The sequence below is a fragment of the Somniosus microcephalus genome, chromosome 2 (genome assembly GCF_052327205.1).
Source record: "Somniosus microcephalus isolate GS21.2 chromosome 2, FLI_Smic_1.0, whole genome shotgun sequence".
Taxonomy (NCBI): Eukaryota; Metazoa; Chordata; class Chondrichthyes; order Squaliformes; family Somniosidae; genus Somniosus; species Somniosus microcephalus.
In genome coordinates, this window is record NC_140988.1 from 364244459 (window position 1) to 364263647 (window position 19189).

Below are 19189 nucleotides of genomic sequence, written 5' to 3' on the forward strand. Positions count from 1 at the left end.
CGCAGTAGCATTGGAACTGTACACCACATGACTTTCCAGCTTCATGACAGGATGTGTAATGGGATTGGGGGGGAAATAAGGATCAAGGGAAAACAGAGCAGGCCATGAAGTTTAATTTGCTGAGTGTACAGGTAATTATGGACCCGAATCCACAATAGAAAACAGACCAAAATTCAGCAAGATTGGGCAAAGATTTACAGAACAGCTGAAGAGTTGCGTTAGAGCAGAAAATACTTCACAGAGGAGTAATTTATAAAAAGTCGACACCAAGCTCAAGAAGGCAATTACTGGGAAAGGTGACCAAAGATCTGGGTCTTAAAAGGAGGAGGGGTTTAGGGAAGAAATTACAGACCGTAGGGCTCAATGAGCTGACACCGGTGGGATGGAAGGAGGGGGAGAGGCACAAAAGACTAGAAGAATTTAAGTCAGGGGTGTTGTCGGGCTGGAGGAGGTTACAGAGATTGGGAGGAAGGCCATGAAGGGATTTAAGCACCAAGCTTAAAAAAGCATTTAAAGGCGAGGAGTTGTGGGTCGAGGAGCCAATGCAGCTCAGTGAGGGCAGGGTTGATGGGCAGGCAGGACCTGGTAGGAGACAGAATACAAGCAGCATAGTTTTGGATGAGCTGAAGTTTATGGAGGGTCAGTGGGTGTGAAGTGTGTGGAGGGTGGAGGGTGGGTGGGTGGCCTGCAGAGCACTGGAACAGTTGAGCCTGGTGGTGACAAAGGCATGGATGAGGGTATCAGCAGCAGATGGGCTGAGGCAGAGGTAGGCGATGTTAGAAAGATGGCATAGTGGTTAGCACTGTTGCCTCACAGCGCCTCTATCTGCACTGTGGGGATTCTGTGATTCGGGCCTTTGTGATGGAGAAAACACAGGGTCAGAAGTTCAGTTCAGGATCCAAGTGAATGGGGGCTGAAGAAAATTGAGGTTCATCCATTACAATTCATTAAATATATTCAAGAAGGAGTTAGATATATTTCTTAAGGCTAAAAGGATCAAGGGATATGGGGAGAAGGCAGGGACAGGGTACTGAATTTGGATGATCAGCCATGATCGCATTGAATGGCGGAGCAGGCTCGAGGGGCCGAATGGCCTACTCCTTGCTCCTATCTTCTATGTTTCTATGGATGTCAAACAAGCAGTCTGACAGAAGAAGCAGTGAATGGAATGAGAGGTGGTGGAGAGATAGAGTTGCACATCATGTTACCAAGGGGTAGCATGTAGACAAGGAAGAAGAGTGGCACTCCATAATGTAACGATGTGAGGGTTAGAAGAGAAGCCATTGCTGGAGATGCTCTGGCTATGATCGAATAGGTAAAAGCACAACCAAGTGAGGGTAGTCTCACTAAGCTGCACAACAGAGGACAGATGCTGAAGGTGCATAGAGTGGTTAACTGTGTCAAAGGCTGCAAAGCGCTTGAGGCTGAAGAGTGATAATTCACAGTCAGAGAATGTCCTACGTTTAAAGAGCAGAGATATTTTTTCTGTCCCCAGCAAAAAAGTGTGGTTTCTAAGACCTGAGGCATTCTTCGCACTTGAGCTTGCAACCATAATCATAGAAAACTAAAGCACAGAACGAGGCCATTCGGCCCATCTTGTCTGCGCCGGCCGACAAAGAGTTATCCACCCTAATCCTACTTTCCAGCACTTGGTCTGTAGCCCTGTAGGTTACGGTACTTCATGTGCATATCGAATTAGTTTTTAAATGTGATGAGGGTCTCTGCCTCGAACATCCTTTCAGGCAGTGAGTTCCAGACATCCACCACCCTCTGGGTGAAGAAATTTCTCATCTCACCACCAATTACTTTAAATCTATGACCCTGGTTATTGACCCTTCTGCTAAGGGAAATAGGTCCTTCCTATCCACTCTATCTAGGCCCCTCATAATTTTATACACCTCAATTAGGTCTCCCCTCAGCCTCCTCTGTTCCAAAGAAAACAACCCCAGCCTATCCAATCTTTCCTCATCGCTAAAATTCCCCAGCCCATGCAACATCCTCGTAAATCTCCTCTGCACCCCCTCTAGTGCAATCACATCCTTCCTGTAATGAGGTGACCAGAGAGTCATAACGGCACAGGAGGCGGCCATTCGGCCCATCGAGTCGGTGCCGGCTCTCTGTAGAGCAATCCAGTCAGTCCCATTCCCCCGCTCTATCCCTGTAGCCCTGCAAGTTTATTTCCCTCAAGTGCCTATCCAGTCTCCCCTTGAAAGCATCGAGTGTCTCCACTTCCACCACTTCCGTCAGCAGCGAATTCCAGGTCATCACCACTCGCTGCGTAAAAAAGTTTTCCCTCACATCCCCGCTGTATTGCTTGCCCAAAACCTTAAATCTGTGTCCCCTAGTCCTTGTGACATCAACTAGTGGGAACAGCCTTTCCCCGTCTCGCCTATCCAAACCCGTCATAATCTTGTACACCTCTCTCAAATCACCCCTCAACCTCCTTTGCTCCAATGAAAACAAATCCAGCTTCTCCAACCTCTCCTTGTAGCTAAGATCCCCCATCCCCGGAACCATTCTGGTAAATCTCATCTGCACCCTCTCAAGGGCCTTCACATCCTTTCTAAAGTGCGGTGACCAGAACTGGACGCAATGCTCCAGTTGTGGCCTAACCAGCGCTTTATAAAGATTCAGCATAACTTCTCTACTTTTGTACTCAATACCTCTATTTATGAAGCCCAAGATCCCATATGCTTGGTTAACCACTTTCTCAATATGTCCTGCTACCTTCAGGGACCTATGCACATTAACGCCCAGGTCCCTCTGTCCCTGCACACTCTTTAAAACTGTGCCATTAAGTGTATATTGCCTCTCCCTGTTCCTTCTGCCAAAATGCATCACCTCACACTTCTCTATTAAATTCCAGTTGCTCCTTGACTGCCCATTCTGCTAGCCTTTCTATGTCCTTTTGCAGTCAATTGATATAATCACTATTTGCCACACCCCCAAGTTTGGTGTCATCGGCAAATTTAGAAATTCTACTCTATATTCCAATATCCAGGTCATTTATATGCATCAAAAAAGCAGCACTGATCCTTGAGGAACACCACTGTCTACCATCCTCCAGTCTGAAAAACAGTCATTTACAACTCGCTGTTTTCCATCCTGAAGCCAATTCCTTATCCAAGCTGCCACTGACCCACCTATTCCATGAGCCTCAATTTTCTTAACCAGTCTTCTATGTGGTACTTTGACAAACGCCTTCCGAAAATCCATGCAGGAACATCCATTGCATTCCCTTCATCAATCCGGTTACTTCATCAAAAAATTCAATTACATTAGTCAAACACAATCTTTCTCTTACAAACCCGTGTTGACTTTCCTTAACTGCCTTAACTTCCTTAACAAGACCAGAACTGCACGCAATACTCTAGCTGCGGCCTAACTCGTGTTTTATACAGTTCAAGCATAATCTCCCTGCTCTTATATTCGATGCCTCGGCTAATAAAGGCAAGTATCCTGTATGCCTTTTTAACCACCTTATCAACCTGTCCTGCTACCTTCAGGGATCTGTGGACATGCACGCCAAGGTCCTGCTGATCTTCTGCACTTCAGTGTCCTACCATTTATATAGTGTATTCCCTTGCCTTATTAGCCCTCCCCAAATGCATTTCCTCACACTTCTCCAGGTTGAATTCCATTTGCCACTGTTCTGCCCGCCTGACTAGTCCATCGATACCTTCCTGCAGTTGTTACACAATGAGGATTTTCCATTCCCAGTTGTGTTACCACCTATGACAACAGAGCAGGAAAGCACCGATTCAGCAAGTGGGCCACACAGGAGCACTGATTTGAATGGCCAAAAGAAGTCATAGTATTTGAAAGGACAGTGGCGGTGTCAAGGAGAGGAAGTCGGGGCAAGAATGGTTAACTAAACAAATGTAGGTAGCATACCATACTGAAACACAGACTCATTATGACTCATGCCAGAGAAAGAAAACACTTTCCCCACCCCCCCCCACATCTACTGATGGATATACTGCATTATTAGGTTATAGATCCAGCACCTTCCAATACCTCGGCCAAGTGATTATTTATGCGTGAGTCTTTATAATGAGTGGCAATTTGACCATTCTAAGGGCTAAAGACATCACAGGCGAGCCACACTGGGAAGGCCACATTTATTGCCTAACCTAGTTGCCCTGCAAAGTGTTGCAGCAGCATCCATACAAGCAACTGGTGAGTACTGACTCAGTCCTGACTTGAGCCTCATCGATAGTGGAGTGGCTTTGGCAGAGTCAGGAGGTGGGCCATGCATTGCAGAGTACCCAGCCTCTGCCTGCTCTTGTAGCCAGTGTGTTAATTTGGCTGGTCCAGTTAAGTTACCGGTCATGGTAATCTCCAAGACGTCGATGGTCGGGGACTGGGCGATGGGGTGCCACTGACGGTCAACAGTAGAACGGCTGTGTAGCGAACATGGATAAGGTAGTGGCTATGTTACTGGTCTAGCAGTCCGGAGGACTGGAACAATAATCCAGAAAACCCAAGTTCAAATTGCACCATGGCAGTTTCAGAATTTAAATTCAGTTTTTTAAAAATGTGGAAATATCGGTAAAAAACTGACCATGAAGCTGTCAATTGTTGTGAAAACTCAACTGATCCGCCAATATCCTTCAGGGAAGTAAATCTGCCATCCTTACTTGATCTAGCTTACCTGTGATTCCCGTTCCACACCACTCTTCACTGCCCTCTGAAATGGCCTCGCAAACTACTTAGTTGCTTCAAACTGTACAAAGGATACGGATTTCAGTGGTTCAAAGCCTACCACCAACTTCAGAGCACCTACAAATGGGCAATAAATGCCAGCCTTGCCAGTAATGCCTAAATCTACGAACGGATTTTTTTTTTTTTTTTTTAAATTGGATATGGCTGGCTTCCTTTTAATGAATTGGCCTCAACTGCCTTCTGTGGTAGAGAATTCCACAGGTTCACCACTCTCTGGGTGAAGAAATTCCTCCTCATCTCAGTCCTAAATGGCTTACCCCTTATCCTTAGACTGTGACCCCTGGTTCTGGACTCCCCCGCCATCGGGAACAGCCTTCCTGCATCTAGTCTGTCCAGTCCTGTTAGAATTTTATAAGTTTCAATGAGATCCCCTCTCATTCTTCTAAACTCCAGCGAGTATAAGCCTAATCGACCCAATCTCTCTTCATACGTCATTCCTGCCATCCCAGGTATCAGTCTGGTGAATCTTCGCTACACTCTCTCCATGGCAAGAACATCCTTCCTCAGATAAGGTGACCAAAATTGCACACAATACTCAAGGTGTGGTCTCGCCAAGGCCCTGTACAACTGCAGCAAGACATCTTAGCTCCTGTACTCAAATCCTCTCGCTATGAAGGCCAACATACCATTTGCCTTCTTAACCGCCTGCTGCACCTGCATGCTTACCTTCAGCGACCGGTGCACAAGGACACCCAGGTCTCGTTGCACTACCCCTTTTCCCAATCTATTGCTGTTCAGATAATAATGTGTCTTCCTGTTTTTGCCACCGAAGTGGATAACCTCGCATTTATCCACATTATACTGCATCTGCCCCATCACCCAACCTGTCCAAATCATACTGGAGTTTCTCTGCATCCTCCTCACAGCACACACGCCCACCCACCCACCCAGCTTTGCAAACTTGGAGATATTACATCGAGTTCCCTCGTCTAGATCATTTATATATATTGTGAATAGCTGCGGTCCTCGCACCAATCCCTGCAGTACCCCACTAGTCACTGCCTGCCACTCGGAAAAAGACCAGTTTATTCCAGCTCTTTGCTTCCTGTCTGCCAACCAGTTCTCTATCCAAGTCAGTACCTTACCCCCAATCACGTGCTTTAACTTTACACGCTAATCTCTTATCCAAGTCCTGCGGTAGGCTGGTATGGGTTGCTTCATGATCAGAGAAGCTGAACACTGTGGAACCAACTGCAAAAGACCCACTCCTGACCTCATAACCGAGAGAAGGACATTGACTATTGTTGGGCCCAGGATGCTTCCAAGAAACTCCCGCAGTGATGTCCTGGGGCTGCGATAACTGGTCTCTGACAACTACAACCATCTTCTTTTGCATCAGGTATGACTTGAATTTTCCCTTCGTCACCATCTGCATTAACCTCAGCTTTGCTGGAGCTCCTTTACAATACTTAGCTGAACAATGCCTTGATGTCAAAGGCAGCTAATATCACCTCTCCTCTGCCACTGAGCTCTGCCATCCATGTACAGATCAAAGTTGTGATGAGCACCACTGATGACTCCAGCCATCACTTCTCCTGATTATTGAGAGATGGTTGATGGGGCAGCAATTGGCCAGGATAGATATCCAATTTTTTTGTGGATAGAACATAACTGGGCAATCTTCTGCACAGTTGGGCAGATACCAGTGTCAAAGCTGCACTTGACCAGATTGGCTACGGAAGCAGCTAGCTCTGGTCCACATGTCTTCAGCACTACAGCTGTTTTGGTCCATAGCACTCAGTCTCTTCTTTGCAATGTACCAAATTGGCTGACATTGGCAACTATGGTAATAACACTTCAGTTGGACTGAAAGTAGGATCCTCCACTTGGCATTTTTGGCTGAAGACACTTGCAAACATCAAAGCATAGAAGATAGGAGCAGGAGTAAGCCATTCGGCCCATCGAGCCTTCTCCGCCATTCAATGAGATCATGGCTGATCATCCAAATTCAGTACCCTGTCCCTGCATTCTCCCCATATCCCTTTAGCCTTAAGAAATATATCCAACTCCTTCTTGAACATATTTAATGAACTGGCCTCCACCGCCCTCTGTGGCAGAGAATTCCACATGTTCACCACTCTCTGGGTGAAGAAATTCCTCATCTCAGTCCTAAATGGCTTACCCCTTATCCTTAGACTATGACCCCTGGTTCTGGACTCCCCTGCCTTCGGAAACATCCTTCCTGCATCTAGTCTGTCCAGACCTGACAGAATTTTATAGGTTTCGATGAGATCCCCTCTCAATCTTCTAAACTCCAGTGAGTATAAGCCCAATCGACACAATCTCTCCTCATACGTCATTCCTGCCATCCCAGGTATCAGCCTGGTGAATCTTCGCTGCACTCCTTCCATGGCAAGAACATCCTTCCTCAGATAAGGCGACCAAAACTGCACACAATACTCAAGATGTGGTCTCACCAAGGCCCTGTACAATTGCAGCAAGACATCCTTGTTCCTGTACTCGAACCCTCTTGCTGCGAAGGCTAACATACCATTTGCCTTCTTAACCGCCTGTTGCACCTGCATGCTTACCTTCAGCGACTGGTGCACAAGAACACCCAGGTCTCTCTGCACTTCCCCTTCTCCCAATCTATTGCCATTCAAATAATAATCTGACTTCCTGTTTTTGCCACCAAAGTGGATAACCTCACATTTATCCACATTATAGTGCATTTGCCATGTTTCTGCCCAATCACCCAACCTGTCCAAATCGTACTGGAGTTTCATGACATCCTCCTCACAGCATACCCTCCCACCCAGCTTTGTGTCGCCTGCAAATTTGGAGATATTACATCCAATTCCCTCGTCCAGATCATTAATATATATTGTGAACAGCTGGGGTCCTAGGATCGATCCTTGCGGTACCCCACTAGTCACTGCCTGCCACTCGGAAAACGACCCGTTTATTTCAACTCTTGGCTTTCTATCCGCCAACCAGTTCTCTATCCAAGTCAATACTTTGTCCCCAATCCCATGTGCCTTAATTTTGCACGCTAATCTCTTATGCGGGACCTTATCGAAAGCCTTCTGAAAGTCCAAATACACCACATCCACTGGTTCTCCCTTATCTATTTTACAGTTACAACCTCAAAAAATTCCAGTAGATTAGTCAAGCACGATTTACCTTTTGTAAATCCATGTTGACTTTGTCCGATCCTGTCACTGCTTTCCAAGTGCTCTGCTATTACATCTTTTATAATGGACTCTAGCATTTTCCCCACTACCGATGTCAGGCTTGCCGGTCTATAATTCCCCACTTTTTCTCTACCACCTTTTTTGAATAGTGGGGTAACATTAGCTACCCTCCAATCCATGGATACTGTTCCAGAGTCTATCGAGTTCTGGAAGATGACCAGCAATGCATCTACTATTTCTGGGGCTACTTCCTTAAGTACCCTAGGATGTAGATGATCAGGCCCTGGGGATTTATCGGCCTTCAGTCCCATCAATTTTCCTAACACCATTTCCCTACAAATACTGATTTCTTTCAGTTCCACCCTTTCATCAGACCCTATGTTCCCCAACATCTCTGGGAGGTTATTTGTGTCCTCCTTTGTGAAGACAGAACCAAAATATGTATTTAGTTGGTCTGCCATTTTTTTGTTCCCTATTATAAATTCCCCTGATTCTGACTGCAAGGGACCTACGCTTGACTTCACCAATCTTTTTCTCTTCACATATCTATAAAAGCTTTTACAGTCAGTTTTTATGTTTACTCTCATTCTATTTTCCCCTTCTTAATTAATCCCTTTGTCCTCTTTTGTTGAATCCTAAACTGCTCCCAATCCTCAGGATTATTGCTTTTTCTGGCCAATTTATATGTCCTCTCCTTGGATCTTATGCTATCCCTAATTTCCCCTGTTAGCCACGGTTGAGTCACGTTTTTTGTTTTATTTTTATGCCAAACTGGGATGAACAAATTCTGTAGTTCATCCATTCGGTCTTTGAATGTTTGCCATTGCCTCTCCACCGTCAACCCTTTGAGTGCCATTCCCCAATCAATCCTACCCAACTCGCTCCTCAGGTCATCGTAGTTTCCTTAGTTTAAATTTAGGACCCGAGTCTCTGATTCGACTACTTCATTCTCCATCTGGAAGAATTCGATCATATTATGATCGCTCCGACCCAAGGGGCCTCGTACAAGATTGCTAATTAATCCTTTCTCGTTACATAATACCCAGTCTAAGATGGCCTGATCTCTGGTTGGTTCCTCGACATATTGGTCCAGGAAACCATCCCTTAAACACTCCAGGAATTCCTCCTCCACAGTATGGTTACTAATTTGGTTAGCCCAATCTATATGTAGATTAAAGTCACCCATGATGACTGCTGTGCCCTTATTGCACGCTTCTCTAATTTCCCTTTCAATGCCGTCCCCAACCTTCGCATTACTGTTTGGAGGTCTATATACCACTCCCACTAATGTTTTCTGCCCCTTGGCATTTCTCAGTTCTACCCATACAGATTCCACATCATCAGAGCTAATATCCTTCCTTACAATTGTGTTAATCCCTTCTTTAAGTCTCTTACACAGACGTGCTAGGTCTCACATGGTTAGAGTCAGATGGTATCAGCGCTGGCCATCAAGCCCTGTCTATTCTAATCCCATTTTCCAGCACTTGGTCCGTAGCCTTGTATGCTATGGCGTTTCAAGTGCTTATCTAAAAGCTTCTTGAATGTTGTGAGGGTTCCTGCCTCTACCATCCTTTCAGGCAGTGAGTTCCAGATTTCACCACCCTCTGGGTGAAAGGTTTTCCTCAAATCCCCTCTAAACCTCCTACCCCTTACCTTGAAACTATGCCCCCTGGTTATTGACCCCTCTACTAAGGGGAAAAGTTCCTTTCTATCTACCCTATCTATGCCCCTCATAATTTTATACACCGCAATCAGGTCCCCCCTCAGCCTTCTCTGCTCTAAGGAAAACAACCCCAGCCTGTCCAGTCTCTCTTCATAGCTGAAGCGCTCCAGCCCAGGTAACATCCTGGTGAATCTCCTCCGCACCTCTCCAATGCAATCACATTCCTCCTATAGTGTGGTGACCAGAACTGCACACAGTACTCCAGCTGTGGCCTAACTAGCGTTTTGTACAGCTCCATCATAACCTCCCTGCTCTTATATTCTATGCCTCGGCTAATGAAGGCAAGTATCCCATAGGCCTTTTTAACCACCTTATCTACCTGTCCTGCTGCCTTCAGGGATCTATGTACATGCACACCAAGGTCCCTCTGATCCTCTGTCCTTCCTAGGGTCCTACCATTCATTGCGTATTCCCTTGCCTCGTTAGTCCTCCCAAAATGCATCACCTCACACTTTTCAGGACAGGGATGTCCTGAGTCGCCTCCTCCTTTCAGTTGCCTGGTTGTCACTCTTCTCAACTGGATGTGGTGGGGCGATAGTGTGTTGCTCTGATCCATTGGTCTGGGATTACTTAGCTGTCCATCGCCTGCTGCTTTTGGTTTTTAAGCTGGTAGCTTCACTAGATTGATTCCTCATTCTACGGTACATTTGGTGATGCTCCTGACATACCATAGCATGAGGAATTGAACAAGGATTAGTCTCCTGGCTTGATAGTGATCAATGACTGGAGGGAGTGCCAGGGTGTGAGAGGAAATAGCTTGGCAATCATCTACACTCTCAGGTAGATGATCCATGTCTGCACTTGCAACAGGAAATAATTCTGCAACTGCTAATGGCCCACAGCACTTCCTGGTACAGATCCCACATCGCCCCCCTCTTATCAACTGTTGTCCTCAGCTCAGAAAAGGGAAAATTGAGGCAAAGATTTGCATACAAAATTAGACAGCGTGCATTGAAAGGGGAAGACCAAATACTCACTGTCCTTCAATGAGCCATGTACATTTTGTTTTGTATTTGTAGTTCCCAGGTCCATCAGTAAGATATCCAAATGGCCCAGTTAATCTGTAAATTAAACAAAATTAGTTATTTCATTAAAAAAAGGCTTCTTTTACAGTGTGACACAAAAAGGTATGATTAATTATCAACTTCTGGAGGGGTGGGGCAGGGGGGACACAGGGTGCATCGAAGAAAGAGAGGGAGAATAGTACAGCTAAAGGACGACTAACCACACAAATATCCTTGGCTTACGGCAATTTTTCCTGAAGGCTCCAGCTACCTATACATTAATTAAGGCTATTGACAACACCCTGTCAGATAAATGACAAGGAGAACAACTACTGCAGTCCATTATATATCTGCACTACACAGGGGAAAATTGTTCAGCACAGAAGAGCAAAAACATTTCACTATAAACTCTGGGAAGTGAAAACCATGATTGGATTGCTATCTTGCATACTTACATTTTGAAAAATCCAATAATTCTACAATTTATTAAAACAGCTCTGCGAACATGCATTAATTACACAGTTAATGCAGAATAAATTTGTTAACCCATATCTGCAGTCGTACAATGCAGGATCTAAGACTGACCCCAAAAATTCTCTCTCTTTGGCAGTCCCTTGGAACCGAGGATGACTTAAATTACCCCAAGAAATACCAGAAGAATACACTCACTGCAGCTCAGGTCTCAAGCCCCTGATAGCACGTCATAGCAGAAAATTCAGCAGCAGGTAAAGATCTTCCCCCCCCAAGAGTTTGGTTTTGATTCAGACCTGCCAATTCAGATCATGTAAGATGACAAGCAGAAGTCATGTTTCAGGACAGTGATCTTTCACAACTATAGGTAAGGCTGCAGCTGCCTTGAATCTATCTTTTTTTTTTAAAGAGGAAAAGCAGTACTCATGAAAGTCACTAATGGAAATTCGCAGTTTCATGTAAACCATGGGAGATATTCAAATGCTGGAGCCACGAGGCTAATCCCCCACGTCAGGAACCTGAGTTACTGTGTTCTTTTTAACAGCTGGAACACTGCTCATATTTCCGCGACTCCTCTGCCATCAGGAATGCGCTGCTCTGCTGGACGTCACTGTGGGCCACAGCTGCTGTGACTCTGCTCTGCACCTCAACCGCGTGAAGTTTAACGTAACCCATTCCAGTCTACTGCGATTGCCTTCTGGGCTTCAGGATTCGCAGCTTTACTCTGGACGTAACGACGTCTCCTAGGCTGATGTCCATTTCTCTATTGGCTTCTGGACTCTACTGTGACATCGTTCACTGCCAGTTTCTACCGAGACTATTTTCTGTTCGACTGCCTCCATTTCACTACCTGGTTTGCTTCTTTGGGTTCAGTTTTCTGCTCCCCTGCTAGGAATGATTTTACTTGAAACCGAGCTAGCTTTGTTCTGTCCCATCTGCTCCTCGTCCCAAGTGAGAACCAAGGATGGAGCTCTGGGCATACCGACAGCAACAGTGCAAGCATGAGAGAAGAATTTTCAATCTGAGATGGTAGACTTTTGTTAACCAAAGGTATTAGGGGATACGGGGCAAATGCAGGTTTTTTTAAAAAAAAAATTATTCGTTTACGGGATGTGGGTGTCGCTGGCAAGGCCAGCATTTATTGCCCATCCCTAAGTACCCTCGAGAAGGTGGTGGTGAGCCGTCTTACTGAACCGCTGCAGTCCGTGCGGTGAAGGTGCTCCCACTGTGCTGCTCGGGAGGGAGTTCCAGGATTTTGACTCAACGACGAAGGATGGTGTGTGACTTGGAGGGGAACTTGGAGGTAGTGGTGTTCCCATGCGCCTGCTGCCCTTGGTGGTAGAGGTCGTGGGTTTGGGAGATGCTGCCAAAGCCTTGGCGAGTTGCTGCTGTGCATCTTGTAGATGGTACACACTGCAGCCACTGTATGCCGGTGGTGGAGGGAGTGAATGTTTAAGGTGGTGGATGGGGTGATAATCAAGCGGGCTGCTTTGTCCTGGATGGTGTTGAGCTTCTTGAGTGTTGTTGGAGCTGCACTCATCCAGGCAAGTGGACAGTATTCCATCACACTCCTGACTTGCACCTTGTAGATGGTGGAAAGACTTTGGGGAGTCAAGAGGTGAGACACTCGCTGCAGAATACCCAGCCTCTGACCTGCTCTTGTTGCCACAGTATGTGTGTGGTTGCTCCAGTTCAGTTTCTTGTCAATGGTGACCCCCAGGATATTGATGGTGGGGGATTCTGCAATGGTTATGCCGTTGAATGTCAAGGGGCAGTAGTTAGATGCTCACTTGTTGGAGATAGTCATTGCCTGGCACTTAAGTGGCAGGTAACATTTGCGTCACATCAAACCAAGCCTGAATGTCGTCCAGGTCTTGCTGCATGTGGGCATGGACGGTTTCATTATCTGAGGAGTTGTGAATGGCACTGAACACTGTGCAGTCATCAGCAAACATCCCCACTTCTGACCTTATAATGGAGGGAAGGCCAGTGATGAAGCAGCTGTATCCAGTGCGCTCAACCGTTTCTCACAATCAAGTGGAATGAATCAAATTGGCTTAAGACTGGATTCTGTGATGATGGGGATCTCGGGAGGAGGCCGATACGGATCATCCACTCGGCACTTCTGGCTGAAGATGGTTGCCAACGCTTTAGCTTTGTCTTTTGCACTCAGATCACAGATCAGCCACGATTGCATTGAATGACGGAACAGGTTCGAGGGGCTGAATGGCCTACTCCTGTTATGTTCCTAACAGCATTGCGAGAGTACCTTCACCACATGGACTGCAGTGGGAGAAAGCCCACCACCACCTTCTCGAGGGCAACTCGGGCTGGGCAACAAATGCCGGCCTTGCCAGCGACACCCAATTGAAAACAACCTAACATTTTTAATCATTTTATTTCATTTAAGCGAGTATAATTATCAGAAAACTGCACTGACCGCTAATTCGGACAACCCAAAGCAGCATGATAAAAATATTACATCAAATTACCAGAGGTCATGCAAATGAAAAGAAATTGTACCAAACTGATTTGTAGCACTTGCACGGTTATGAATGGCACTGTCTTTCTGGTTTCAGTTTCTTTGGTGCAGATCAAATGGGATTGAGTGAAACTTTGGTATAAATACGTAATTCAGAAGAAAATTTAACCGCAGGGTATTACTGTGCTGTTTGAAGTGAGGTTCTCGGAGGGCTTTTTATTACAGTGATGCACTCAGTATTCCACGGACACTCATCTATGGCACTCAAGTTACTTTGATGCTCTTGTAACACTGAACTACACTGTCCTTCAGCATTGAACGACGCTGCTTCTTTCCAAACTATTACTGAAGAAAAACTAACAGCAGTAAGTAAAAAGATCACAAGTTAAGAGTGATGATTTGATCCATCTTAGTGAATCCATTTGTAAAAAAGACAGCCCCCTCCATCACAATTTGGACATAAAACACAAATGAAAGTCTCAAAATGACACTGCTTCCACTACCCAGCCCAGAAGTGCGCTCCAAATCACGATAGGTTTGGAAGAACAAAGTCGTCCCAGAACACCAACCTTCAATTTTCCAATTACAGCATCTAGCTGTTTGTCAATTAAACCCAGCGGCCTGGACTCAACTATCCTTCCTGGTAACCCACTAAAGCTGATCACGCTGTGCAGAAATATTCCTCGGTGTCTGCCCTAAACATTTTCTTCACAGCCCTGAGCTTGCACATTCTCTCCTGCTGTCTCTGCATATCTGATCGTAATGTTTCAGTTTTACCAAGTATCTAGTAAGAATGTTGATAACTTTTTATGCAAAGAGCTTCCAGCTTTTCTGCAACCCTAAATTTTCCTTTCACCAGTTACACCCAAGTGCCCTTAGCCGACAGATAACTCTTCGCACAAAATATAAGCAAATGAGATGGCAAACTCATTCGGGGCGGGGCTGGGAAAGAAAAAAAAAAAGAGTTCCATATGTTGTTGTGCAAAACTCAAATAAACTCAAGTTTATAGCCTGTACTTAAAAAAAGCTTCAAGTTCTTGGAATACAAAAGAGATGAGGGACTTAAGTTATGTGGAGAGACTAGAGAAGCTGGGATTGTTCTCTTTAGAGCAGACAAGGTTATGGGGAGATGTTATGAAGGGATTTGATGGAGTACAGGAAACTTTGGTTTATCCGGAGGTTGTATGTCCGGAAACCTCGATCTACCGGCAGAAATCAGGAGCCGTTTTGTTTGGTTGTTTTTCTTCTCGTGGTTTTGTTTTCAACAGTCGGGCTCTGGAAAGTCTCTCTGAAGCTGTTGCTAAGCTACAGAGACGCTTCCAAGGTACGGGCCGACTGTTTAAAAGCTGTTGCTAAGCAACAGTGTTTGTTGTCAGATACGGAGATGAAAACCTCCGTATGCTTCAACATTAACTTTGTATATGTCCGGCAGTTTTGATAGATCGGCAACAGCTTGGTCCCGTCGGTGCCGGATATAACAAAGTTTCCTAAATATAGGAAGAAACTTTTTTCATTGGCAGGAGGGTTGGTAACCAGAGGACAGATTTATGGTAATTGGGAAAAGAACCAGCGAGAAGATGAGAAGAAATTTCTTTACAATAAGTTATGATCTGGAATGCAGTGCCTCAAAGGGTGGTTGAAGCAGATTCAACAGTAGCTTTCAAAAGGGAATTAGATAAATACTTAGGGGAAAAAACTGTAGTGCAATAGGGGAACGGGAGTGGTACTAATTTGATAGCTCATTCAAAAAGCCAGCACAGGCACGATGGACCCCAACAGCCTCCTTCTGTGCTGTATCATTCTATGAAAAATAAGGTGATGATGAATAAGACATTAATTATGCCACAGCTGGGAGCACGCTGCACGTTTTACAGAAATGGTGAAAAAGGTGCAACATAGATTCCCTGGGATGATCACAGGACAGAGTTGGGTTCGAGACTTGAAAAACGAGGCCTCAAGTCGCCTCGGGAGAGGTGGTCACAAAGGGCATCTCAAAGATATGTTCAAAGTTTTGAAAAAGACTCAAGACACTAAACAGTCAACTTTTATTTCTACTGGTTGGTGAATCACTAATAAGGGGACAAACAGGATTATACTAAAATCAAAGGGAAGGGGAGGTTTCAAGATAGAGGGCAGAACTTGAGATGCATAAACAGAAGTAGCCAAAGATACAACCATTTAAAAAGGGAAAGGGATATTAAAAAGTTGTTGGAACAGAGCAGAAAGTGAGAGAGAGCAGAGTAGATCGAACCAATGTAAAGCAAGCTCTGGCAAATGTATAACATGCCAAGTGACGACCTCCTGCACTGAAATGTATGAAATTCCCATTTTACAACATATCTGGATTTTATGGGGATGATATTGCATCAGTTTTTGTTGGCCAGTGGCAGGTGCCACAGCAGATGCCAGCAGGCAGGGTCGCTGGCGCACTGGGCAATCCACAATGCAGGATTAATGTAATCACTGCAGCATTTTTCTGCTTTACAGGAAACTCTTTTTTTTATCCGGCACCGACGGGACCGGCGTGGTGCCGGTTTATCAAAAAGTCCGGATTACAGAGGTATAGTTTAAAAGGTACGAGAGCTCCATACACAGAAACAAATCCAGGCTTCCCTGTTGCTTAGCAACAGGTGCAGGAACTCTGGCCACAGACCAAGCGTCCCTGTTGCTTAGCAACAAGTGTAGGAGCCCCGGTTACTCGGAAACAGATCCAGGAACGGCCACTAACATGAAGTGAAACTTACCTGAACCTACTCCTGAATTTTGCCGGTTAACAGATTTCCAGTTATTTAGGTGCTGGTAAATCGAGAGTTTCCTGTACTTCCTAGTGTTGTTGCAGTGGTACTTCCACAGTGACGAGATGGAAACCATGTAACACTGGATAAAGGAACAGGAAGACACCATCAGATCTGCCCTGACAATGTTAGTCATGGCAGTTCTACGTCGTCACCCTAACTCCCTGCCTTTTCTCCATATTCCTGAAAACCCTTATTTCCGAAGTAAGTGGAACTATTTCTAGCGGAGAAAACTAAGATTTAATAGAAGTTTTTTTTTTTTTTTATAAATGAAATGGAAAAGACTATTTCCTCCGGTTGGCAAGTCAGTGATTAAAGGGTTATCATTTTAAAATGGTTGGTGAGAAGAGGGTTTAGGAGAAATTTCTTTATGCAGAGAGTTGCTACAGCATGGAATGCTTAGTCACAGGCCAGAGACCATGGATTCCTCGAAGGGAAAATTGTATAAATATTTAAATCAGAATCTCTCAGCACAGAAGGAGGCCATTCGGCCCATTGTGCCTATGTCGGCTCTTTGAAAGAGCTACCAATTAGTCCCACTCCCTGACTCTTTCCCTATAGCTCTGCAAATATTTTGCTTTTCAAGTATTTATCCAATTCCCTTTTGAAAGCTACCATTGAATCTGGTTCCACCACCCTTTCAGGAATGCATTCCAGATCACAGCAACTCGCTGCGTAAACAAAATTCTCCTCATCTCACCTCTGGGTCAGTTAAAAGTTGGTCGTGCTTTTGGAGTCAAGGACACTACATCCCGTGCAGAGTCAGACACAAGGCTATCGTGAGTAAGTGAGACAGTGGCATTATTTTGGACTGTCGTAGCAAAGAGCTGGTACAGACAGAATGGTCCAAATAGCCTCCTTCTGTGTTGTAAACTTGTATGGTTCTAACTATCTATCTCCCTTTTAAACATCTTTACATAGGATCTAGAGCACAGAAACAGGCCATTGAGCCCAACCAGACCATGCCGGTGTTTATGCTCTCTCTCTCGAGCCTCTCCCATCTTTCCTCATCTAGCGATCAGCATAACCCTGTATTCCCTTCTCCCTCGTGCTTATCTAGCCTCTCCTTAAATGCATCGATAATATTCGCTTCAACCACTCCCTGTGGCAGCAAGTTTCACATTCTCACCACTCTTTGGGTAAAGAAGTTTCTTCCGAATTCCCTATTTGATTTCTTGGTGACTATCTTCTATTGATGGCCACTAGTTTTGCTCTTCCCCACAAGTGGAAACACTCTCTCCATGTCTATTCTATCAAAACCATTCATAATTTTAAAGACCTCAATTAGGTCTCTTTTCAGGGTGACCTTAGTTGACTGCATGTATGACCTTCAGAGAGACTGTACTTCTCATTCTCTTAAGCCTCTGAATGAATACGTTTTCTGCTAACAGGGATACTTTAGTTATTTGGAAAGACTAGAAGAACTGGGGATTTTTCATGATGGCAGATATCAGATGGGGATAGGTGTTCAAAATCACAAAGGGTTTTGATAAAAAGTAAATAGGAGAAAAAGTATTTCCATTAGTCAGTGAGAGAGTAACTAGAGTAATAAGATCTCAGTCATTAAGAGAACAAATGGAGGGTTCAGGATTATCATCGTTCTGGAGGGTTGTTAGAAAATAACATGCCCTACCAGAAACTATAACAGCTTTTAAACGGGAAAGTGGATAAATATTTGAAAACAAACATTTTTATAAAAACGGAATGGGGAAAGAACATAGAACGTAAGAAATAGGAGCAGGAGTAGGCCAATCGGCCCCTCGAGCCTGCTCCGCCATTCAATAAGATCATGGCTGATCTGATCCTAACTGCCAATCCACTATCACAGAACCATCTCCTGCATCTAACAGAATTAGACACACGAAATAGGAGCAGGATCAGGCTACACGGCCCCTGGGCCCGCTCCACTACCCACAGGGCCATGACCGATCCGAACCTAGACTCATGTCCAAATTCCTGCCCGCTCCCCGTAACCCTTAATTCCCTTTACTTCTAGGAAACTGTCTATTTCTGTTTTAAATTTATGTAATGATGTAGCTTCTACAGTTTTTTGGGGCAGCATATTCCATGGACCTACCACCCACTGAGTGAAGTAGTTCCTCCTCATCTCAGTTTTGAAAGAGCAGCCCCTTATTCTAAGACTATGCCCCCTAGTTCTAGTTTCACCCATCATCGGGAACATCTTCCCTGCATCCACCCGATCCAACCCCTTCACAATCTTACATGTTTCAATAAGATCGCCTCTCATTCTTCTGAACTCCAATGAGTAGAGTCCCAATCTACTCAACCTCTCCTCATATGTCCATCCCCTCATTCCCGGGATTAACCGAGTGAACCTTCTTTGTACTGACTCGAGAGCAAGTATGTCCTTTCTTAAGTATGGACACCAAAACTGTACGCAGTATTCCAGGTGCGGTCTCACCAATACCTTGTACAACTGAAGCAATACCTCCCTATTTTTATATTCTATCCCCCTAGCAATGAAAGCCAACATTCCATTGGCCTTCTTAATCACTTGCTGCACCTGCATACTAACCTTTTGAGTTTCGTGCACCAGGACCCCCAGATCCCTTTGTACTTCAGTACTTTCCAGTTTCTTGCCATTAAGATAATAACTTGCTCTACGATTTTTCCTGCCAAAGTGCATAACCTCACACTTTCCAGTATTGTATTCCATCTGCCAAATCTCTGCCCACTTACTTAGCCTGTCATGTCCCCTTGAAGGTTTTTTATGTCCTCCTCACTACTTTCCCCCCCATCTTAGTATCATCTGCAAACTTTGATATGTTACACTCGGTCCCCTCCTCCAAATCGTTAATATAGATTGTAAAGAGTTGGGGACCCAGCACTGACCC

The 19189-nt window shown here is 45.0% G+C and overlaps 1 protein-coding gene across 1 annotated transcript in view; it reads right to left on the minus strand.

The window, feature by feature from the left end:
• Positions 1-10648, minus strand: part of atrn (attractin) — a gene marked incomplete at its 5' end in the record, with an annotated part of 337365 nt that extends 326717 nt beyond the window's left edge. The window contains one exon of the mRNA XM_085967067.1: positions 10560-10648. Coding sequence (XP_085823193.1) covers positions 10560-10648 — 89 coding nt within the window. The remainder of the gene's footprint in view (positions 1-10559) is intronic.
• Between the last annotated feature and the right edge of the window lie 8541 nt (positions 10649-19189).